At 39.2% G+C, this 24,777-nt stretch overlaps 1 protein-coding gene across 2 annotated transcripts in view; it reads right to left on the bottom strand.

Moving 5' to 3' along the window:
• Positions 1–22,907, bottom strand: part of VPS36 (vacuolar protein sorting 36 homolog) — a 42,681-nt gene extending 19,774 nt beyond the window's left edge. For both annotated transcript variants that reach the window (XM_069064603.1, XM_069064604.1), the window contains exons 1-6: positions 22,687–22,907; positions 14,981–15,049; positions 11,471–11,541; positions 6,125–6,239; positions 3,632–3,721; positions 2,555–2,641 (exon numbers count right to left, since the gene is read on the bottom strand). In XM_069064603.1, the coding sequence (XP_068920704.1) occupies positions 2,555–2,641; positions 3,632–3,721; positions 6,125–6,239; positions 11,471–11,541; positions 14,981–15,049; positions 22,687–22,782 (528 nt within the window). In that variant the 5' untranslated portion in view covers positions 22,783–22,907. The remainder of the gene's footprint in view (positions 1–2,554; positions 2,642–3,631; positions 3,722–6,124; positions 6,240–11,470; positions 11,542–14,980; positions 15,050–22,686) is intronic.
• Between the last annotated feature and the right edge of the window lie 1,870 nt (positions 22,908–24,777).

The raw sequence follows: 24,777 nt of genomic DNA, 5'->3' as shown, positions 1-24,777 counted from the left end.
AGAACTTTGCCTCACATTCAAGAAAAGAGAATCTCATTTACTGTACTTGTATCCCCAACATCAGCACAGGCCTGGCACAGAGCAGGAACTTTATATGTCATCTATTCAAAAAGACCTTTAATGAGAGAGAGACTATAAAGAATCTTGGAAATGGGGAATTTTACAAGGACTTCTTAGTGAATCTGTTGCTACAAGCAATGATCTGATTGTAAAATCTAGCTGCTCCTAGTGGGCTTGAAGAAAATCTGTTGGGAAGTGACTTGCCTGCCAAGGGGCCTTTTGATGCCAACATAAAGAATATGCTAATGAAAAAGCATCTTTCTTTCAACTTCCAGATTTGAATATCTCTGTATCAGAGCTACAGAGTGCCTCTGTGCCTGGAATGCCTTCTCCCACAGTTCTGCCCGTTATAATCCTACCCATTTTCAAGGCCCAATTCAAATGCCAGTTAGCCTTCCTTGGTCCTCCCTGAATTTAAATTCCTCCTTCCTATAAATTCTCATGGTACCTTGTACCTCTCGTTCACTTTCATGCTCTATTTTGTATCATGTTTACTTGTATATATTTCTAAATCTCCCTACTAGGGCAGGAATTGTATTTTATTTACCTTCACCTCCCCTGCCAAGTTCCATAACATAGGACTCGCTCAATAAATACATGTTGTAATAAACTGACTTCCCAACCTAAGACACAAAAAGTTAATCAGTGAAATCAGCATGAAGAAAATAAAATCTTGTCTTCTACCCCTTATTCACTATTAAATATTTCCTTCAAGAGCACCATGAAATCAACTAGCAATGTTATCTACATCTGGACTGAAATTTTTCTAGCTGGCAGATTCCTCTAAAAGCAAGTAAGACATAGGATGCATCGTCATTTTCATTCATATGTGATATAAAAATACTATGGAGCTAGGCAGCACAGTGGATAGAGCCCAGTACTTGGAGTCAGGGAGACCTAAGTTCAAATCTAGCCTCAGGCATTTACTAACTATGTGTCCCTAAGAAAATGCATTTAATTGCACCGTCTCAGTCTACTAATGTAAAATGTAGAAAATCATAGCACTACTCCATGAGATTACTGTAGTGATCAAATTAAATTAATATATGTAAAGTGCTTTGCAAATCTTAAAGCACTGTAAAAATGCTATTACTACTACTACTATTGTTACTGAGTATATTTATAACTGAGGTAGAGCATGCGGGCATGCCACATTCTGAAATAAAAAATAATGAAGAGATAAGCCTAGCAGTATCTAAGTGCCCCAAGACAATAAAAAGACAAGAAGAATTCTAGTTTTGGCAGATTCCCCATAGAAGATTTATGGAATAGAGAAATAATCACAAGAAGGAAGAGTAGATGTGTTGTGGAAAAACCATCATGTGGTACACAAAGGTAATGATTACTGGTAGGCCTCAAAAGAGTTAAGGGTAAGCCCAGATGCCAATAAAATCCTCATTATAATGTTTTTCCTATTTTGGTATTTGTTTGAAAACTATGAGATAATATTAAGACACAAAAGTAAACCTGGCATAATGAAGTACACAGACCAAATCTCAGTATAACCAAAAACAGTAGATTTCTAAGTCTGAGCAAATGGTTCACTTATTCCTAATATTCGACACAACAAAGTTACCAAAAAAAAAAAAGATCATTTGGACAGTCAAGTCAGTCACAATGGAATCTGATTTGTAAAAGTCTGAAACTTACAAGGGAGAGAAGGTATAAAATGAAATTTTAAAAGGCATTAGACAATCTCTTTCCTCAGACTTAACCACAAATTGAACATTGAGAATTTATCCATGTGTTAAGTAACTAGTAATCACCATCTAACTTTTGAATTATGGGACAAATGCTAAACACTTTTTTGTGAGCTGTTTCATTATTTTAGACTTTGACATTTTAATGATGTGTACTTTTGGTGACTTCCAGAAATACAAGCTGAAAACTGAATTAATTTGTCCAGAAATTATTAAAGATGATTTCTTTTAACTATATCACATAGGAATCAAAGATTATTTATCTGTAGTAAGCATGGAAAACTACAAATAACCTTAGCTATATCAACTAAGCATAAAACTTAATGCATATTTAGTTTTATTAGGTGAGATTCTATTTAAATTTTTGTTTCTATGGTTTCTTCCGTATGATGACCCTCTATTCAGATATCTTGTTTGGTATCCTCCATTACCAACAACCCAAACTTGTCAGATGTGCTGCCAGGGTTAGTAATGGAATTTTTCCTCTAAGTTAAGTCAAATAACCTGAAAGAAGAATTAATGCTTGGAACCTTTTACTCAAAAGCACAGCTCTAACTAGGTAAGCTAAAACTTAAAAAGGAGTAGATCTGTCTTCCCTTCACTTCTTTCTGAAAAAAGTGTTTGGTCAAATCACACCTACCTAAAATAAAGAGATGCATTAAAAGCAGAAGTGACTTTATGCACCTACACACAACAGTTTATAGGATAAAATGAATCACAGTTGCATCTAAAAACAACGATGAATGCATATAGACTCAAAGGAAAAGGTGACCTGGAAACAGAGCAAGAATTACCTCAGAAATATTTTTGTCAGTTTCTTTTCTCTTTTCTTCTAGCTTCCTTTCAATTCCTACAATTCCTACTGCCCTTATTCTTCCTGGCTGAAAAACAAAAACACATAGGATTCAGGAAGGAAATTTCAGACCTTTTTCACCCACCACACTGTGTTTCCAGTAGAGGAAAAGGGTCTACAAAGAACCAAAGTAAAACCATGCATTAGGCTGTCAACAGAGTGTAGTCTTTCATCCAACTTCCTTTCAAAACATCCCCTTATCAGATGGTTGAATAGCAGTACTGTCTAAATCCTTAGAGAAAAAAAACTAAACATAAACAAAAGCATATATTTGCCCCTATATTTTTAGGTACATTATCAAAACTTCCAACTTTTCCCCCCATGTTTTTGTTACTTCTAACTCTTTGTTGAGTTTGGTATTGTAAGAAGATCTCTAGAGTGGAAGTCAGGAAGATTTCAAAAGCCACCTCCGAAACTGACTGTGTCACCATGAACAAGGCACCTAACCTCTCTGAGTCAGTTTCCCCATTCATAAAATACTTGTAATATGTTCCTCACAAGGCTGTTATGAGGATCGTAAGAAATAATATATGTAAAGTGCTTTGCAAACACTAAAGCCAAAACACTATATAAATGTCAGTAATTATTATTATTATTTTCTGAACTGACAGTATCACATATACAAGATTTTTAATGAAGTCTCCACTGGGCCTCAAACTGTCAGCTCTGTCTTTTGCCACTGCAGTAAGTATAGAAGCAGTTTTCAAGTATGAATATCTCTATGCAATCACAGTGACTAATTTAGAACTTGACAAATTCCTTTCTATATAGGATTCTTTCTGAAGTAATTTCTTTATAGGCATCAATAAAAATCTATTTTTAAAAATAAAATAAAGTTGCCTATTTCCATTAGGCAATATATTTTTATCATGAATCATTTGGGAGAAAAGAAATTATGCTATGTCAGAGTTAACTGGTAATCAAAATGTCTTTGCTCCTGAAAGTTCCATTTATAATATGTATTCTTCCTTCTGTGATTATATGGAAAAGTATAAAATTAGAATTAAAAAAAAAATACCTCTTGTCCACTCTTCCTCTGCATTAGTTGGGACACTGGCATATTCTCCCATCTTCTGTGAGTCATTTCTTCTGATAAACGCCTATAAAACTGTTTAAATAAGTAAAGCTGAGATCATCAATCTGCAGAACCTTTCTATGTCACTACTTAAAATCTCTTCACTCTGTTACAATAGCTAGACATTACTCCAGTCACTCTGCATGGTGCTCTCCATAAACAATTCTTTCCTGAGGGCACTAGAAGGAGAAAGGTGACCTAATCTCAACAAAAATGTCCTAAATTACAGAGATAGCTTACAAACAACATTTCATTTGCCTATCACACAGTTTGTATTAAAGTGGATGCAATGTCAGAAACAATGTACAGACATTTTTCCAAAAGGGAATTAAAAATAATGTATCTAGTTAAAATATGAAGGCAGGAATCAGGAACCAAAGATTTCCATTTCTGCAAAAAGGAGATGGTGACTTTTAGCTACACTAATGACTTCAGTCACTCAACATTAATTAATATCTACTGTGCACTGGGTGCTGTAAAGAGATAACCAAAAAATGACATGAAAAAGATAGCCAGGGAAATAAGACAAATGTAAAATGACCTGCTGGTGCTCCTAAAGCAACATACCAACAATTCTACATCAATGGAGTAGAAACTTAGTATACGAAACACCAAGAGCACAAAATGGCAAGAAATCAGGCCATCTGGGCGAGTGTACACGCGGACAGCACATGTGTATATGCATGCATACCCATGCAGCCACACATGCCTAAGTGTGTGCAACTTCATCTCCTTACAATTATGGGCCTTTCACAAGGCATTATAAAGGTGTTCCACTCTACTCTTTTCCACTCTCTGTCCTCCCCCGATGTCTCTTCAACTTAACTACTTATTGTGTCAATGACAACTTTTTAAACTTTTGAATAGTAATAATTTTGAATTCAAAATTTTGAATAGGAAACTAAAGGCACAGTTGGAAGAAATTACCAACCTGCAGCCCCCCTTTCTGACCATCACTGCTTCATGCCTCCCATTTTCACCGTAGCCTTAACCTGATTAAATCTATTCTATCAGAGATCTGGTGGCAATAAAGGACAAGTACTTGTATCTGGTTCTGGCCTATAATTTGTCCTGAGCTCAGACCAAAGAGGCTGGAATTAGCAAGAGGAAAAACTAAGGTTCAAACATCTCTACCACATATAGCTGGTGTGCTGGGTGTGCTGGGCAAGGCATATACTGTAGAGAACTGACACGTGCAACCACATGGCCAAGTCCTTCAATTCCCTTAGTCAGCTGTCAATAAGCATTTAATAAGCACCTCCTGGATGCCAGTAACTGTGTTCAGCAGAAGAGATAAAAAGAAAGGCCAAACACTTTTCCTGTTCTCAAGGTGCTCACCATCTAATGGGGGAAAACAGCATACAAAAAGCTACGGACAAACTACACACATAAAAAAATCAGAATTAAGCGAGGGAAAGCACCTGCATTAAGAGGGATCAGCAAAGGCTTCCTGCAGAAAGTAGGCTTTAAACCAGGACTTAAAGGAATCCAGGAGGCAGAGATGGAAGGGAAGAGTGTTCCAGGAATGGGGGACAGTCAGTGAAAATGTCCTGAGTCAGGAGATAAAAATGTCTTATTTGAAAAAGAGCAAGGAGGCCAGTGTCATTGGATCAAAGAGTATGTTTTTTGGAGTAGGGGGAGAAGTTGTATGTTGTTCAGTCATTTTTCAGTTGTGCCTGACTCTTCCTGACCCCATTTGGGGTTTTCTTAGCAAAGACACTTGAGTGATTTGCCATTTCCTTCTCCAGTCCATTTTAGAGATGAAGAAACTGAGGCAAATAGGGTTAAGTAACCTGCCCAAGGTCACACAACTCCTAAGTGTCTGAGGCCAGTTTCGACATCTGACTCCTTGCCTGGCATTCTATTCACTGAGCTATCTAGCTGCCTGTGAGTGTATGTGTAAGGTGTAATAAGAATGAAAAGGCTGGGATGTGGGGAACAGGTTACAAAGAGCTTTGAACACCAAACAGAGGATTTTTATATTTGATCATAAAGGTAATAGGAGTCACTAGAGTTTATTTGGGCAGGGGAGGTGACATGATCAGACCTGTGTTTTAGGAATACCACTTTGATGGATGAATATAGAATGGACTAGAGTCAAGAGAGATTCATGGTGGTGCTGCAATTCTGCAGAGAAAAAAATAATGTGCCACAAGCAAAAAATATTCAAGAAACACTGTTCTAAACCTTAAAATGACATATCAGCATCGACTATTACTATTATCTGGTCTTTGTCACAATGAGTTCTTTGCACATTGCAATATAGTAAAATGGATAATTCTTGCTATTAATGTAAAAAAATATTTTAAAATCTTTAAAATAATCATCAAGGGGGAATGGCAAATAGTACAATATTAAATTCTAATATATAAGACACTTATATCAAAGATAATGGCATGTATACTTCTAATCAAATTGACATCTACATGAACTTACCTCAATCTGGCCATGCTCTTTGAAAGAAAGTTTGATGTAGGAGCTCTTGCTGCTTTGGAAAGGGCCAGGCTCTTTGTTGGAAGAAGCTGGGTGAAGATGAATCACTATTTTGGCACTAAAGAAAGAACACCCATTAAATACGCCATTGCCTTTAATAATACCTCCAATTCTATTTTGATTAATACTGAGTGAATTTCAGATCACCTCTTACAAAGGTTCAATACAAGAAAACCCCAGGAGAAAAGGTGACTTCATCTATAAGCTTAGTGTTAATGAGAAGATACAAATGCCATTCAAACTAAAACTTACAACATAAAAATCAAAAGATTCCAGGAAATTGGCTATAATCTATAGATTAAATATGACATTTTTAGAAAATAGAGCCAAAGTGAGGTTGCTATACTTTATTTATTTTTTAAAGCAATTGGGGTTAAGTAACTTGCTCAAGGTTACACGGCCAGGTGTTTCTGGGTGGGTGCTAAGTGTCTGAGTCCGGGATTCAATCTCCAGGTCAACCGGACACTGGGGCCTATGGTCTTACTTGCTGAGCCACCTGGCCGCCCCGGTTGCTATACTTTAAGTGGTGCTTATTCAAGGCTTTCTATTTGTAAAATCATCCCTAGAGGTTACAAAATTACCTTTCAACTTCTGCCAAAGCTCACTACCTTAGCTAAATGAAAACACACTGGTTTCATTAATAGGACATTAACTTATCTGTATAAAACCAGCCAGCTAACATTTTATTAAAATACATCCAAAACTAATATTTTACACCATCACTTATGGAAAAACTCTACTTCATCAACAACGTGATGTAGAAATGATACCTCATAACAAAAACAACTCTGGAAACACAGTTACTACTCTTTGTTATTAAAAAAAAAAAAGACCACCAAAAAATGGCTCATAATGACCAGGAAAGTGATCTGCACATCGAGTTTACAGCCCTCATAATTCCTTTATCCTTTAATAAAGATCAATTCCAATGCTCCACCAAGACACAGGGAATCCTCGGTTCTTAAAGGTTAGGCCAACATAGAACAAGCTCTGACAGGTCCTTCCTACAGGCAAGCTGGGAAAATGTCAAGCATAAGCCTTTAAAAAGACGTTATTTATACTAGTTCCCAACCTAATAAAGCATGGAAAACCATATTACCAAAAAGGTGATGAATTTTTTGAGCCAGGACAATGTATGAAATTGTCTCCTAAGGCACGGAGGAATTGTGATCTCTGTTGGTAGAAGGAATACCCAATGAAAAAATCAGAGATCTTCTGATATACTGAATTATAATCCTTTCTTAAAAGAGTAGTTGACTACTACAAAAATGGCCCAATTGTGCAACTGCTTCTCTACTGGATACAATAACTGGATCAGATTCCACCTACACAATTACCCATAAAGTCTGAATAACACCAGACAACTGAATTTATTGAGTAAACATCATACTGCAAGCCTACTTGTATCATTTTACTAGTGTCAATAAAGACTATGTAAAATATTCTGGTACTCTATGTGATCATGGGGAATTTATTTAATCTCTACAATACTTGGTTTCCTCATCTATAAAATAGAAATATAATACCTTTACCAACTACCTCACATAGTTATCAAAATGATCGAATGAGGTAACATATGCAAAGCAGACTGCAACTTTTAAAGCCCTATGTGTTAATGTTACGACTATTAGTTTGGACGAGACTTGCAATGATTCTTAAATAATAGCTACCTGCTGAGTTCTGGGAAGAAAACTAGAAAGAAAAAAACTGGGCAAGAATAACTGTTGTCACATTCTGAGACCATTCATCTAGCAAGGCACTTGCAAAGCCACAGTCACAGGAATCAGAGCTAATCTGTCTTGGACTGGACAAAAGCATCAGCAGTCTCTAAAAAGCAGCTACAAACCATCTCCTGCTATAGCTGAGGGACATGCCAAAGGCTACAAGGAGGAGCAGGTGAAAGCTAGGAAACTAGACAACCTGAATGGTGTGCCTGAAAGAGCCACAAGAGCTGGCCTAAAGAGAACAGTTCAACAGTTAATATATGGGAGCAACTGATTTTTTTTTGCCCTTCACCAGAGATATCTGAAAAACAGACAATAACTTGACAGTTAAGAGGGATGCGTATGTTACATGGTTTGGAGTTCCCTGCAACATGGTGGAAGGATAATTCGTTAACCTCAAGGCCTCTTTCACACACAATTTTTATCCTCATTTAAATTTTTTTCCTAATTTACACACAAAAACAATTTTAACATTCTTTTTCAAATTTTTAATTCTAGATTTTCTTGCTCCCCTCACTGAGAAGGCAAGCAATTTGACATCAATTATATAACACACTTTTTTATCATTTCATTAAATGAGAAGTTATAAGCAAGAGTAATAAAAAAACTAAAGGTCCAATGTAGATAACTATTCTACAACATAATCCTTCTAATAGACTGATGCAAGGCTTCTAGTCAAGATGGATGCCAACACAAGAGGCGGACTACCCTACTCAAATGTCTTATACCTATTCCTATTGTCACACCAGACAGAATAGTGATCAAGAAATCTACAAAAAAACTAAACCACAATAAGCGATTTCTTCCACCTCAGAAGCACAGAGAAAGGTAATAGGAAAGAAGGCTGCGAACAAAACCAATGTCAATACAGAGAAGCCTCCCAGCATGACCAAAGATGGACAGAGACACATCTAGCCTGCATGCCTCCATGCTCAGGGGCAACAAAAATACATGATTCCTTTGAGAAAGCCCTGAGAAGAGACCATGGACACCCATGGGGTGCAGTGTAAGAGGAAGGGACCAAAGCAGTGCTGCAACACTTAAACCAAGAAATCCCGGGGCCCAGGGGCTCTGTGGTCCCTAAGACATCAGTGAGAGCCCTTATCATCTAATGCTCTGAATCTCAGAGATGTAGAGGTAAGTTATTAAACGCTTTAAATGACAAAAGAAGATTTCATAATGGATCCTGGAGGTAGTAGGGAGCCACTTAAGCTCTCTGAGTCAGGCTTGAGGAGGGAGTTAAATGACCAGATCTGGTTTTAGGAAGATCACTTAGGCAACTGAGTGGAGAATGGTTTAGAGTAAGGAGAGAGCTAGGGCCAGGAGATGAACAAGGAAGCTTTGGCAACAGTCTAGGTGTGGTATGATAAGGGTCTGCACTCAGGGCAAGGTTGTGAGAGGAGAGAGAAAACTAAGGCAAAAGATGATGTGACTGTAGAGACAAGCCTTGGCAACAGGCTGGATGTTGGGGTAAGGTTGTGAACCTGGATATCAGGGAGTATGATAGTACACTAGAGAGTAATAGGGAAGTTCAGAATTGGAGAGGATTTGGGAGAAAAGATAACAAGTTCTGTTTTGGACATGTTGCATTTGAAATGTCTATGGGATATGCAGTTCAAGATATCTAACAGGCAGTTGGTGATGTGAGACTGGAGGTCAGGAGAGTCTAGGGGTTAGGCAAGTTATCTGATAATCATCTGTAAAGAGATAATAACAATCCATAGAAGATGACGAGACCATCAGGTGAAAAAGAAGAGAAGGAGAAGAGAAAAGGACCCAGGATAGAACCTGGGAGATCCCCGGAATAAGCAGTTAAGGGGGTAAACCTGGAAAAAGATACAAGAGAGATAGAAGAGTGTTCAGACAGGCAGAAGGAGAACCAAGACAAAGCAGTGTTTTGAGAACTTAGAGAGGAGAAAGTATACAGGAGAAGAGGGTGTCAAAGTCTGCAGAAGTCCAGGAAGAAAAGGATCGAGAAAAGGTCATTTCAGGTGGCAATGAAGGTATATGGACAGAAGTTTCCAAAGAATGCTGAGGTCAGAAGCCAGAATGCAGACAGGAAGTGAAAGGACCAACTGAAATGGCTTACACAAGGAATTTAGGCATGAAAGGGAAGAGAGATATAGGATAATGGCTAGTGGGGATGACTAGAGTGAGTTTTTTAATGATGGGGGAGATATGGGTATGTACGTAGGCAGGACAGAGACAACCATAGATAGAGACTAAAGATGAATGAGGGCGGGCATAATAATCTGCTAAAGAAGACAGGATGGGACGCTATCACTTGTACACATAGAAGGATTTGCTTTGGCATCTTTTCATGCGAGAAATTGGAGAAGAGCAAGAGAGTAGCCTAAGACATCTGAGATAAGGAGCAAAGAAGAGAAAGCATTGAAAGCAAATATACTTCAATTTTTTTTTAGGAAGTATGAGGCTGTCTTCAGCTGAGAGGGGAAAAGGAGGGGAAGCTACAAGAGGTTTAAGGAGGGATGAACAGGTCTGAAAAAGCCACTGTGGTGAGCGGTATAGTTATTTCATTAGGGAGATATAAAAGGATGCTTGCTGCAGCAAGGGCCCAGAATGTATACCATAAATTGGTAGTAGATCCAGTCAGCATGGTTTCATGATTTTCTCTAGCTTCATTCAGCAGGATGTAAATAGGAATGGAGGGAACAGAGGTCACAATGATGACAAAGAACAGAGTTAAGGGTTAAAAGGCAGACAGAAAGAATGCTAAAAGATTATGACCTGAAAAAGAAATTTCCAAGTTCATGAACATGTAAGTGGAATGAATACTTGTGGGTGAGGGCAAGATCAAGGGTTATGACCAGCTCTTTATTTAGCTGAGGTGGAATGGAGGTTAAGTAGGTCATGGGAAATGAGCAGACTGAAAAACTGGGAAGTCAGAGTGTCCCTCAAGCTCATGCTTTCAAAAAACAGATTCTAAACTTATTGATATTCGGTATATTTGGTCATTTGAAGTTATCTGAATCAATGATTTCACTTACAGGAGCCTAAGGAACAAAAAATGGGATGTAAACATTATAATCTGCTCCAAGGAGAAGACATTTAGATATGTCATTTTTCCTTATGTACTTTTACAGTTTATACATAAGCTTTAAGATACTTTGAGACATCATTTCATGTCGGGAAGGCAATATAGAAAAATACTATATTCAGGACGCCCTGACCAATGTCAGGTAGCTCATGTATGTAAAACCAAAATGCTATGATAATAATAAAATAATAATAATGACACTAATGATGATGGCTAGCATTTATATAGTGCTTTAAGGTCAGCAAAGCACTTTACACATATCTCATTTGAGCCTCACAATACCCTGGGAGGCAGAAGCTATTATAATCTCCATTCTAGAGATGAGGAAACTGAGGCAGATAGAGGAGTGTGAAGCTGGATTTTTAATCCAGTCTTCCTGTTCCAAGTCTAGCAGTCTAGCCACTGGGTCACTAGCTGCAATGCATGATGTCATAACGTGAAATCAACCATCAAGGGGAGAAACTTAATAAAAACATATTCAACAAATAGGGTCATATAAAATCTTACCTTTTTCCAATACCAGCTGCTTGTTCTTCAATGAATACAATTTGGGAAAGAGGAATAGCAATGCAGCATTCCTACAGGATAATAAATACAAAATAAAAGAATGTGAGATTTATCGGCGTGCTTTGCTCTACAGCATTCGGGACTCAGTGTCCAATAAGCATTTATCCTCTGGGCCACCTGGGGAACATTACCAATTGCACTCTAAGCAGCATGTGCCATTCTACTCTGAAAAGGACGGTGCAGGGAGGGAAAGACCAACCCAAAGACAAAGCAGAAACCTGCCATTCTCCCTTAGGTGACGGCAGGGGAAGTTACCAAAGCAGTTCCTTAGGTTAGTTCTAAGTCCTCAACACAGAAAAACAGCATATAGAACATAAAGACAATAGAAAAGCACCGAGGAAATCTGAGGATAGTGAGGACAGAGTGAAGGGATGTAGGTTCTATCTTAGTCCCACTACTCTGACAAGGACCATAAGGCAATCACGTAACAAAACAAGAAGTAATGATTAAATAGCAAAGTGAGGGGCAGAGATAACAAGAGTTACAGAAGTTCAGAACAAGGAGAAATCTATGCTGCATAAAAGCCGTTCTTGATTGTTAATGTTAGCATCCTTACTGTGAATAAACATTTTTGAGAGTTTTTAACCAGCAAACTCCTCACTACTATTTAAGTCTTCTTTAATATTTTCAATAAGAATGCTTTGATGCTGCCTGGCTGTAATCTTAGATACCAGACCAAAAAAGACCCATGGTGGGCATGACTAAGCTCTGAATTATCAAGGACATGCAAGGCCAGAATAGAAGGTAGACCAGTAGTGGAGCAAGGATGAGAAACCAGATGGGTGGACACTAAAAAAAACAAAATAAAAAAAACCTCCTAATATGACTTAAGTAGTAATAAAAGTAAGTAAAATTTTAAAATCACCAAAGTAAATTTAACTAACAATTTAACCTGTTGTCTTTTACCTTCCCAGAAGTGAGAAAATGCAGACAACAGAAGAAAACAGAAGAGAATGAGGAATTTACAACATGAATAATGCACCTTTGAATAAGAAGAGTCAAATGGCTTTAGGGAATACAAAAAAACATTAGGGAATCTTAGAGTTGTAAGGAACTACAAAGGTCATCTAATCTACACCTGAGAACATCCTCAAAAAGTCATCATCTAAGCTGTGCTGGAAGACCCTGTAATGAAAGAGCTCAGTGCAGCAAAAAATCCTTTTATTCTTCCATAACTGATTTATTATCTCATTAACTAGAAAAGCTATTCCTAAAGTCCCCATGAAGACTGTGCTGCTTTACTGAGAAAACAGGTACCACCCAAAGTAAGTTCATTCTTCTCTTAATCTCAAAACCCCTTAACGTCATCTCCCTCTCTCCAATTTTTGACCAAGTGGTGATGATCCTTTTCTTCACCAACACCAAATCCTCTATGTGCTCATTTCATCTGATTCTCTCCATCTTTTCCAACAGACTGGATCCTTAACCATCCCCTTTCTTGAATCTTCAAACTTTTCCTATCAACTAGTTCCTCTTCTACTATCTCCAAATATGCTCAAGCCTTTTCTATCCTTAAAAATCTTTCATTACATACATCCTTGGTTATATCTCCTCTCTTCCTTAGCCAAAGTCCACAAAAAAATTGTCTACACTCTCTGCCTCCACTTTTTCACTCCTCAAACTTTTGCAATATAACCTCTAGCCTCATCACTGCTCTCTCTGAAATTGCCAAAGATCTCTTAGCTACCAAAAATGATGGTTTTTCTCTCAGTGTTAATCCTTCTTGACCTATCTGGTGCATTTGACACTGATGCCACCCTCTTGTCCTAAATACTCTGTCCTCTCTAGGTTTTTGTTATTGTTTCCTGGTTCGCTTCCTAACTATGTGACCAATCTTTTTCAATCTTCTATGTTAGCTCATAATCTCTATTATTCCCTCTAAATGTGGGTGTTTCTCAAGGTTCTTTCCTCAGCCTTCTTATCTTTTTCCTTAGTAACCTTGTGAGATCCCATGGATTTAACTATCCTCTCTATGCAGATGATCCCAGATCTATATATCTAGCCCTGGTCTCTTCCCAGCTTCAGTCCCACACCTTTAACACATTTCAAACTCATGCCCTGAAGGTATGTTAAATTCAACATGTCTAAAATTAAACTCATTATTTTTCCTCCTAAACTGTCTCTCTTCCAAGTCTGTTTGAGGTACCATCATCCTTCCAGTGTCCCAGGTTTATATCCATGGTATTAACCTCAACTCCTCATTCTCCTGTACGTCACATATCGCCAAATCTTGCCAATTCTACCTTCACAACATTTCTCACATCAAACCCCTTATCTCTACTCACATGGCCACCATATTAGCTCAGGTCCTCATCACCTCTCACTCAGATTATTCCAACAGCTTGTGCTAACTAGCTTCCCTCCCTTAGGTCTCTCTTCACTCTAGTCTATCCTACCTATATACTAGAGAAAAAGATGTGACCACGTGACTCCATGGGCTCATTTTGCTCCAGTGGCTTCCTAATGCTTCTAGAATAAAACAGAAACTCCTCAGTTGAGTTTTGAAAGACCTACATAATTTAGTTTCCACCTAAAACTCAGAATCACCCTGTCCAAAAGTCTTTAAAAATAGGAAAATTTCTTATCTTGCTGGGTTAACTCAAATCTATGCAGTACTTTAAGCCTTACAAAGTACTTTCCTTATAATTATGCTACTAGGTAGTATTGCAAGCATTATTATTCCCATTTTACAAATGAAGAAACAGAGGGCCAGAGAAGGTAAGTGACTTGTCTCTGTCATCCAGCTAGTTAAGTGCCAATCAATCAAACAACAGGCATTGATTCAGCACCTCCTCTATACCAAGCCCAGAACTAGACCTCAAATACGAGAGATATTCTGATCCTAAGACCAACAGGTCCCCCTACAGTAGGGAGAAGAAATGCAATTTACAATCCTTCTAGGTTAGTACAAGAAAGGCCAGCTTTTATCCATTTTACTTTCATGGGAATGAGAGGAGCTGGGCATTATTGTTTTGTGCCCTTACTACTAGAGAGAAAACTGTTTTCTTACAACATTTATGTAATGCTGTGCCCCATGTATCAAGAGGCAATGCCATTCCAACAGAGGGTTATGACTAGTGCAGAGAATTGGAGAGCTTCCATTATTCTTTCTAGTTTCTACAAAATATCCAACTAATTCAGACTGTTCTGGAGTTGGATGAAAGCAAATAAGAGCAGACAACAAAATTCTGTCAGCCTCTCTCTAATCTAATTCCCTCAGGAATGTCATATGAGATGTGATCTCAACAGGCTAAAGATGAATAAATATGAATATATTTCTATATACTTTCGGGGGGTGGGGAACCTGCAGCCTTGAGGTCACATGTGGCAAAGGACTGCACTTGAGGGCTTGGAGGGCCACATGTAGAGGTTCCCCACCCCCTCCATTGGGAGAAAAAGGTTTCAGATAGGTAAGTCACATAAAAACACATACAAAAAATGTAAACTTACATGATTTTTCTGATCTCTCCAGATTAGTCGGTGTGTACTGAGAAGAAGGACACCAGCATCAAATTTTATCTAGAAAGAAGCATCATACGATATTCATTGATGGTATTGAGAATTGCCAAAATTCTCTTTTACTTAATTATTCAATAATACACTCAAATACTCAATTGGATCTGTGTAACATTAAGGAAATAGGAAGATCTTCCCCGTCCATTAACAGGCCTATGTGACCTGCTTTGAGCTCAGGCCCAGCTGACTGTGAGTCATACAGAGCTTGAGTCACATGACGCCCATGGTAGGAGGAGCTTGCTGAACAGGGGGAGCAGGAAGAGAGAGCTGAGGCAGAGCAGCTAGTGTCAGTGAGAGAGGGAGGAATTTTGCCTAAGAGCGCTTGTTTGTGGGCAGGCCCAACGGAGGGCAGGCTTGGGGATGTTGGTGCTCCCTGGATTGGTGATGTGTATAAACTTCTTTGTTACCATGGTGGAACTGGCTTTCTGGTATCTTTTAATAAATAAATAATAATAAATAAAATATTTATTACTATTTTGGTTTTGCCTTTGAGGAAGAGTTACTTGTATTTTGCAAATTTACCCTGGAAATATGCATGCATATTCATAGTAGTTGCTACAGGAATGGCATTGGTGATATAATCTGTCATCTAATCAATTCAGGAGTTCTCTCTTTTCTATGCCTGACCATTATGTGCAACTACAATATTTATCCAGGTTCTCCCCAAAATTTAACTAAAGGTGTCCACCATAGATAGGCTTTTGACCATGGCCATCCATTTCTATATTAAAGGTAATTAATACTATGCTTTATTACTATACTGTAAATACTTTAGAAATAGTTTATAGCAAATTCTGCATAGGAAAGACAAAAATGTTCATACAGACAGAAAGACATTCTCTTGCTGGTCACTGTTCCTGTAACAGACAATTTTGCCTAAATCTTTTTTCTTTAAGTAAAGGAAGATATTTACTTGGGAATCCCTTACTGGGAAGTGATTGTGGTATCAAAAAAAAAAATCCTTCTAAAAAGTAAAATAAACTTTCAAAATAAAACTTAAAAAAATAATTCAAATAACATACTTATATGCTATTGATTTACATGCTGAACAGCATGGAAGATAAATGGGAGAAGAGAAGTAAAAAGAATAGATGGAGCATAGGAGCCAGGAAAATTCTGGTTACAGAGGACACAGAGTAGTCTAGTTATACTGAGTGATCTAGTTTGACCAAAAAATAGAATAAGGAGGATGGTGCCAGTCTATGGTCACTCTTGAGTGCCAGTTAAATAACTACAAACATTATTCAGTAGGCAAGAAGAAGCTATGGCATATTTTTGAAGACAGAAATGACCTGAATGGATCTATATATATAAGGGAGATTAGTTTGGCAGCACTGAGAAGGGCGAATTGGAAACAAGAGTACAAATTCTGGAAGAAGTATTGCAAAGGTATTACAACAGCAGTAATCCTATATTAGTCCAGACTCATGACAACAAGAGTATGAACTGAGGTGGTGACTGTGGAAGTATAGAAAGGGAGAGATGTGAGAAATGTCATAGGGGCCAGACTGATAGAACTTTTAAAGTGGTAAGAAGTGAGTCAGAAGGAAGAGTCAAAGAAAATAGAAAGGATTAAAAAATGGAAAACTAGGTAGCTAATGGTACCACTGAGGGACATGGTGAAAGCAAGAAGGAACAGGCTTTGGAGAAAAGTTAATAATTCAATTCCATGCACATTTATTAAGTACCTACTACATGCCATACATGGGACTATGAACTGATACAGAGACAAAAAGGAAACAGCTGCTTCTCTCAAGAACTTTATCTTCTATGGTGTCAAGATACAATAGCCCAGAGCCTACCTGACTTGTAGCAGGTACTTAATAAACATGTGTAGATTAACTGAATAAATGTACACAAATGGGGTGGCTAGGTGGCGCAGTGAATAGAGCACCACCCCTGGAGTCAGGAGAACCTGGGTTCAAGTCCAACTTCAGACACTTAACACAAAAAGTAGCCGTGTGACCTTAGGCAAGTCACTTAACCCCAACTGCCCTTAAAAAAATAAATGCACACAAAAATAAATACTAAATAATTTTAAGAGGGAAAGAGAATTATTAACAATGGAGGGAGAGGGGTTATCAAGAGAGATCTTGTATAGGTGGCACCTGAATCATGCTTAGAACAAAGCTAAAGGGTAGATATATGAGGTAGGTTTATGAGGTGTATATGTCAAACATGAGGAGGAGGAAGGGAAGTCCTTGTGCAAAGGAACCAATTAGGAAGATGGAAGGTCAGGTATAAGAAACAGACCACAGTCCAGTTTGATTGGGGGGGGAGGGGCAGGGATGGAGAGCAGGTGGGAGGAAGAGAGGGAGGGAGATAGGGGGAGAGAGAGAGAGAGAGAATCTGGGGGAGGTCCTGGAGATACAATATGATAAATAAGGCTGGAACGGTAGGTGGAAGGTTTTAAAAGCCAGGCTAAAGATTTTATATTCTAGCACAGAGGTGATAGAGAACCATTAAGGATTTTTTTAAATGGTCACATGTAAGAATACTAATTTGGCATCTGATCAAATAAGTTAATATGTAAAGAGGTAAGACTGGAGATAAGAACAACTGGGAGGCTCCTACAATGGTTCAGGAAAGAGGATTCAGGACTGTAAGTGGAATGAAGGGAATATATGTAAGAAATGTTGTGGAGGCAGTACTAATCTTGTCAAAGAATTAGATGTGGGGGTTAGGGAGAAATAAGAAAATGCAAGACTCCTAGGTTTTGAAGCTGAGGATTGAAATGATGGTGGGACAATCAAGAGAAATATGGAAGCTGGGAGTTTGGGGTGAATTCTAGGTGACAGATGTTAGATACTATCACTTCTAGCGGAATGATGCTAACACATATTTGCTCGTAGTATAGGCCAGGAGTTCAGAAGAGAGGTAGTGTGTGAGGATGGCTAAGTGGGAGTCACCTTGAATCTAGGGAAGCTGATGAGGTCACCAAAAGACAAAGTAAAGAAAGAAGTGAATAAACTGAGTTTAAGGAGACCATAAGAAATCCAAATGGAAATATCTCAATTGTGAGTGTCTGAAGATTTTGGTCTGGAGGTGAAGAGAGACCTGGTTCTGCCACTGTGCACCACTGATATTTCCTGAGAAAGTCAATCTGTAAACAATCATTTATTAAACACTATTTGCCAGACACTGTGCTAAACAACGCGGATAGAAACAACAGAAAAAATAGTTCCTGCTCTCAAGGAGTTCACATTCTACAGCTGGAGGTAACTTGTATGGGTCAGATGTCTACAGAATAAGTGGACTAGCAGAGGGTAGAACCAGGGAAGGCCTCTCACAGAAGAAAGGATTTGAGCTGAGTCTCAAAAGAAGCCAAGGAAGCTATTGTAATGGCAAGCAAAGGAGTACTTTGCTCCTTGTTTTAGTTATTCAAGTACTTAGCTCCTTGTTTCAGCTATTTAAGTGTCTTTGAGCCCTGCCTGTGATTCTAAAATGGGAGGAATTTGCTGATGCAACAGGAAGGGTAGAACAGGAAGGAACATGTAAAAGCACAAGCATAAGCTAAGACCAAGCAGAACTGAGAGGGAGAACACTTGTGGGTTGGCACTCTGTTCATCTGTTCTGTCTGTGGATTGTGTGACTTTGTCAGTCAGAAGCATTCTGTTGACTTGCATTGATTTCACAGACAGAAAGTGAATTGAGATGATAGTGCCGACAATGTGTGTGATAATGCTGTAATTCTGCTAAGCTTATTAAAGCTTAATAAACTTATTTTAGATTTTTTCCTCCAAGAAGTTTGAATTCTAGTTTGTCCAGAGTCCTTTATCTTAATATGCAAATGTTTTACCCGGCTTTATTTTAGGATAATTTTGAGGATATATAACTAACCAAGCTTCTGTTTCTCTACAATTCATGCTCAGATTTTTTTATGCCATGGGAATATGTTAAAATTTATGTTAAGGATTTCACTTAAATGAAACTTCCTCCACCAATGCAGAAAGTAACTTGTCTATATTTGGCAGTTAGAGACTTGTCTGAAACATAGTGACAAGGATCTGAACAGTCAACTAGTATCAGAGACAGGATTTGAACTCATGTATTCTTGACTTTCTGTCTGTGAGTCCATAACGCTATGAGAAAAATGTAATCATAAAGAGTGGCAAAACTATTTAAAAGGCCATTTTCTACTGAACATGAAGTGCTGCAGTAGAAAGAACACTGGGCCTGGAATTAGGAAGACCCAAGTTCAAATCTAGCCTCAGACACTTAATAGCTGTGTGAACCTCAGCAAGTAACTTAACCTCTGTTTGCCTCAATTTCCTCAACTATAAAGTAGGAATAATAATAGCACCTACTTCACAGTTCTTGTGAGAATCAAATGAGATAATATTTGAAAAGCATCTTACACATAATATGCACATAATGAATGCTTGTACCTTTCCCCTCCCTTATATAAACTGTGCTGGTGTGGTAGAAAGAGCATTAGATTTCAAATGAAAAACCCAGGTTTAAATTTCAGCTCTAATACTGACTAACTATATGACTAGAGACAAGTCACTTAATCTTTCTCAGCCTCAATTTCCTTATCTGTAAATTGGGGATAATAGACTACTTATACCTGTCAGTCAATAAACATCTATTAAGCTCTTTCCATGTGCTAGGCCTGGGGTGGGGAATCTGCCGTATGTGGCCTTCTAGGTCATCAAGTGTAGCCTTTTGACTGAGTCCAAGTTTTACAGAACAAATCCTTCTTCATGAGATTGTGAGGCTCAAATGAGGTCATGTGCATGAGTTTATAGGGGATTTGTTCTGTGAAGTTTAGATTCAGTCAAAGGGTCACACTTGAGGACCTAGAGGCCCAGATGTGGCCTTGAGGCTACAAGTTCCCCTCTTTACTGTGCTCAGCACCGGGGATACAAAAAGCAGCAAAAGATAGTACCTTCCCTTAAGGAGCTCAGTCTAACTGAGGAGACAACAAGCAAACACATATAAAAACAATCTATATGGAGGATAAATAAGAAATAATTAACAGAAGTAAGGCACTGGAATTAAGGGTTGTGAAAGGCTTCCTGTAGAAGACAGAATTTAGTGAGACCTAAAGGAAGCCAGGGAAGGCAGTAGGCAGAGCTAAGGTAGAAGGGTATTCCAGCTAGAATAGAGTGGGAGTGTCTTATCTGTGGTTCAGCCAGCAGGCCAATGTCACTGGATTAAAAAGGTATAAGACTCATAAGGAAAAAGATGCATACATCTTAAAGCACTATACATGTGAATTATTACTTTTTCACTGAGCTAGGTATGTGTTTTATGATCTGCTAATAGGATTTTTTCAAATAGTCATTTTCTGCTTCTGCTTTAAAAAGTATATAGTCCCATCACTAATGCACTATTGGTGGAGCTGTGAACCAATCCAACCATTCTGCATTCTGGAGAGCAACTTGGAACTACGTCCAAAGGGCAATCAAACTGTGATACTTTGATCACACAACACCACTATTAGGTCTGTATCCCAAGGAGATCAAAAATGAGGGGAAAGGGCCTACTTGTACAAAAATATTTATAGCAGCTATTTTTGTGGTGGCAAAGATTTGGAAAATGAAGGGATGCCCATCAATTGGGGAGTGGCTATATGAGTTGTGGTATATGAATGTAATAGAATATTATTGTGCTATAAGCAATGACGAATAGGCAGATTTCAGAAAAACCTGGAAAGACTTATATGAACTAATGCAAATGGAAATGAGCAGAACCAGAAGAAAATTGTACACAGTGATAGCAATATTGTGCAGTGATTAACTGAATGACTTAGCTATTCTCAGTAATACAATGATCCAAGACAATTCCAGAAGCTCAATGAGGAAAAATGCTATTCATATCCAGAGAAAATGATGGGAGTCTAAATGTGAATGGAAGCATACTATTTTCATTTTATTTTTTCATGGTTTTTTTTTTCTTTTGGTGTTTCTTCTTTTACAATATAACTAATATGGAAACATTTTACATGATTACACATATATAACCTATATCAAATTGCTTACCATCTTAGGGAGGTGGGACATGAGCGAGGGAGAAATTTGAAACACAAAATTTTTAAATGAATGTTAAAATTTGTCTTTACATGTAATTGGAAAAAATAAAATAATATTAAAAAATAAAATTTTTAAAAGAAAAACATATAGTCCCCGGGACAAGATATAGAAGTTACAGTCCCCTGAGTACATTATAAATTTCAACTTTAAATAATCACTGAGTCAAGTGACTCCTTTCATAAAAACTTGCTCATTCTTAAGAACAAAAAGGGGATGGGGGATAAACTTACTATGTAATTAGTGTATATGAAATCATGTTGTTACCATTATTACTAACATTTGAAGAAGTATTGCAGCACCAGTCCATTGGTATTATTTTGGCAGGGTAGAGAAGCACTAATAATCTGTGGAGGCTGAAAACAGAACACTACTGTTAAAATAATCTGCTTTAGTTTATTTAAAATCAATCTGCCCCTCGGTGAGTATTCTAAATGTAGTGGGATGCAGGGGCCAATGAATATTGCTAAGCATTCAAGGAGCTGAAAGAGCTCATTAGGCTCTTACAGTAACTATTTAATCTCACCTTCCTGGAAAGAATCACATAACATTCTATCTTGTATAGTATTTTTGTACACGCACCTTTCTCCTTCTCCATTTGATTATGAACTCCTTGAAAGTAGTAACTCTTTTCTTAAAAAAAAAATCTTTGTATCTTGGGCATAGAAGGCACTGAAAAGCTTGAACGACCTGATTTGTTCTAGCAAAAGGAGGAAGAGGAGGAATAAAGAGACTGGCTTTGGTTGATAAGGCACAAGCACCATAAATATTAATGCCTGTTAACACGAGTTTAATTAACCAGAGTCAACAGGAAGGACCAGCAGCTGGACTCAAGTGTGTGATCCTTATGGAAATGACCGACCACCTCTTCAGCACTCCAGCCTCACCTCCACTTTTCTGCTCTAGTAGGGAAGGGACTGGAGAGAAGACACAGGGCAGAAAAGGCAGAAATGGAAGAAGGAAGGAAGGGAAGGAAAGGGAGGAGGGAGGAAAATAAGGAAGGGGGAGAAAGGGGAGGAAGGAAAGGAAGGAGAAGAAAGAAAGGATGAAAAAAAGAAGGGAAGGGAGAGGGTTAAGGAACAGGGGAGGCGAGATGAAAGGAAGGAGGAAGACAGGAAAAGAAAGGAGGAAGGGAAGGAGAGGAAGAGAGGAAGAAGGAGGGGAGAGAGGAAGGCAGGGAAGAAGAGGAAGGGAGAGAGGAAAGGAAGTGGGAGGGAACAGAGGGGGGAGGGAAGAGATGCCTGCACCCGGCGTGCAGGAGGAGGGTCAGGGGAGCTCGGGCTGGGAGCCGGAAGGGCCACAGCCAGGAATCAGCGAGGACGCGGAACCAGGCTGGGGTGCCAGGGAATCCGGGGGCGCCGTCTCAGAATATCCAGAGACCTCGGCGCGGGGAGGCAGCTCCCCGCTAGTTCCTCCGCTCCGGGGGGCCGGGGCTTCTCGAGAACCTCCCTCCGAGGCGGCTGGGCGAGCCCCGCAACGCAGCCCCCGGGACGAGCCGCAGGCAGAGCCCCGGCCGCCTCTCCGCTGGCTCCCCGGTCAGGCCTCTCCCGGCCGAGCGCAGCCCCGCCGCCCCGGACGCCCGCCCGCCCCGCGACAGCCGCGCACCTTCTCCTCGCCGTCGTAGATGCGGACCCCGCGCTGCTGGATCACCAGCGTCTCGTTGATCTCCAGGAGGCCGTTCGTCCACACGAACCGGTCCATGACCCGCCGCCGCCGCCGCCGCCGCAGTTCCGGGCCGGGCCCAGCCTCTGCCCTCTCCCTCTCTCTGTCTCCCGGTCCGCGGAGCCGCCTGCCCAGCAGCCTCCCGCACTGCGAGGGCGTGGCGCCCCCTGGCGGCCCGGCTGCTCCCCCGGAGCCGCGGCGCGGGGGCGGGGCCGGCTGCGCACAAGCTGCGGGAGCCGGGGCTGAGGGGGTGAGGCAGCGGATCCGTGCAGACCAGCTGCTCGGCAAATGCTGGACTGTGCCCAGCCAAGAGGCAGTTCCGCCCTTCCACACGTGAGGCTTAAGGGATTGGGGAAGGGAATAATCATGCAAACGGACATTTTAAGATTTTTAATTATTTTCCCAATTAATAAAAATCTAGTCCTCCTCCCCACCCCTATCCCGCCTCCAAGAAAGAAAGCTCTTGTACCGAATATATGGATTCCAGCAAAACAAATTCTGGTATTGGCCATGTCCAAAAAATGGCTCAATCTGCACCCCGAGTCCATCACCTCGATGTCCGGTGGTTGGTTACATACTTCATCATTCCTCGGCCCTTTGGAATCATGGGTGGTCATCGAGGTTGAGCAAAGTTCTCAAGCCTTTCAAGGTTGTCTGTCGTTATGTGTTCTTATTGTAAAGGTAATTCCGGTTCTGCTCACTTCCCTCCCCATCAGTTTATACAAGTCTTCCCAGGTTTCTAATAACGGACATTTACATAATGCTTTAAGGTTTGCAAAGCTCATGCACACGATCTCGTTTAGTAGGTGCTAAAAGGAACAGTTATTTTTCAGATAAGGAAATCTAAGGTTCAGATACTATGTTCCATAGGTTGTATTTCTAACAAGTGACCATTTTTGGTCAAATATCAAATATTGACCATTATTGATGCTGGTAGAGGTATCAGTAATAGCTTATAGTTAACAAAGTTTTGTTAATTTCACTTACAGAGAAATTAATTTTTAATTCTGGAGCTTGTAAACAAAATTTTGAAAGTGTGGCAGGTAATTAATAATAACCAAGGAAACAATATGAGCAAAAGAAATGTATTGGTCAGACAGAATAATGAATGGGTCAGTGGATTCTCTAGTCAGTTCAAAGACCCTGAATACAGAGTAAAGCAAATTTTTATACATAAAAAAGAATAAGACCAATTAATTGTAATAAAAAAAACAACTAGGGTACAAAATTAGGTAATCTAATTTCTAATTAGAGGAAAGTTTAGAAGCTTTCCCAGTTGGGAGGGGGAAGAGAAGGGAACCAGTAGATTTCAGGATCTTCTATTTATAAAATGAAAAGATGTTGATTAATTGGATCCACCTGATTGTATGAAACAAGAGATGATTTATATAATCTAGCCTCCCATAGATGAATAACCAAAAAACAAAACCAAAGAGAATTACATGTGGCAGGCACAAGATGGAGTCAGTGTTCATAATACAGAATCTGATGGGTTCTTTTGATTCCCACACCAAACCAACGCCATTTCATAACTGGTCTTCATTTTATCTCATCAATTCCCCTGCTTTGATTAAGGGGTAGGGGCCAGTCCACCCATTAATCACTTAATCTGTAAACCAAAACCAAATCAAAGTTTATCATATCCTCAGAATCAGAATTAGAATTGTGTAACAGGAAAAGACCACTAGGTGACACTCTCACACATCTTAAGGCAACAATTGGTGAGTAGGGCAAAAATAAAAATCAATATTAAAGAAAGCCTATTTGCCTATGGTGTCAAATAACCCATTACCCTATAACTAAGTAAACCAAGAGGAGGTATTCCACCAAGGGTCTTTTGAGTCAGGAAGTTGTGGTTTTGCTATAACCCACTGAAGGTTGGTTTACAATGGCCCCTGACAGATTAGTAATGGAACAAGAAGATTGATTGATCATAGCACAGCCCCCTCGCCCCCTTGTGATGGTGTAATAAGATCAAGGACAGTGTGATTTTGTAAGGCTAACTGTACTAAGGAATCAACCTTCCAGATCAAG

Source organism: Petaurus breviceps, unplaced genomic scaffold (assembly GCF_028583685.1).
Source record: "Petaurus breviceps papuanus isolate PSGF00001 unplaced genomic scaffold, PetGlider_PUasm1.0 90639, whole genome shotgun sequence".
Lineage (NCBI taxonomy): Eukaryota > Metazoa > Chordata > Mammalia > Diprotodontia > Petauridae > Petaurus > Petaurus breviceps.
This window is presented reverse-complemented; position numbering and strand designations above follow the sequence as displayed.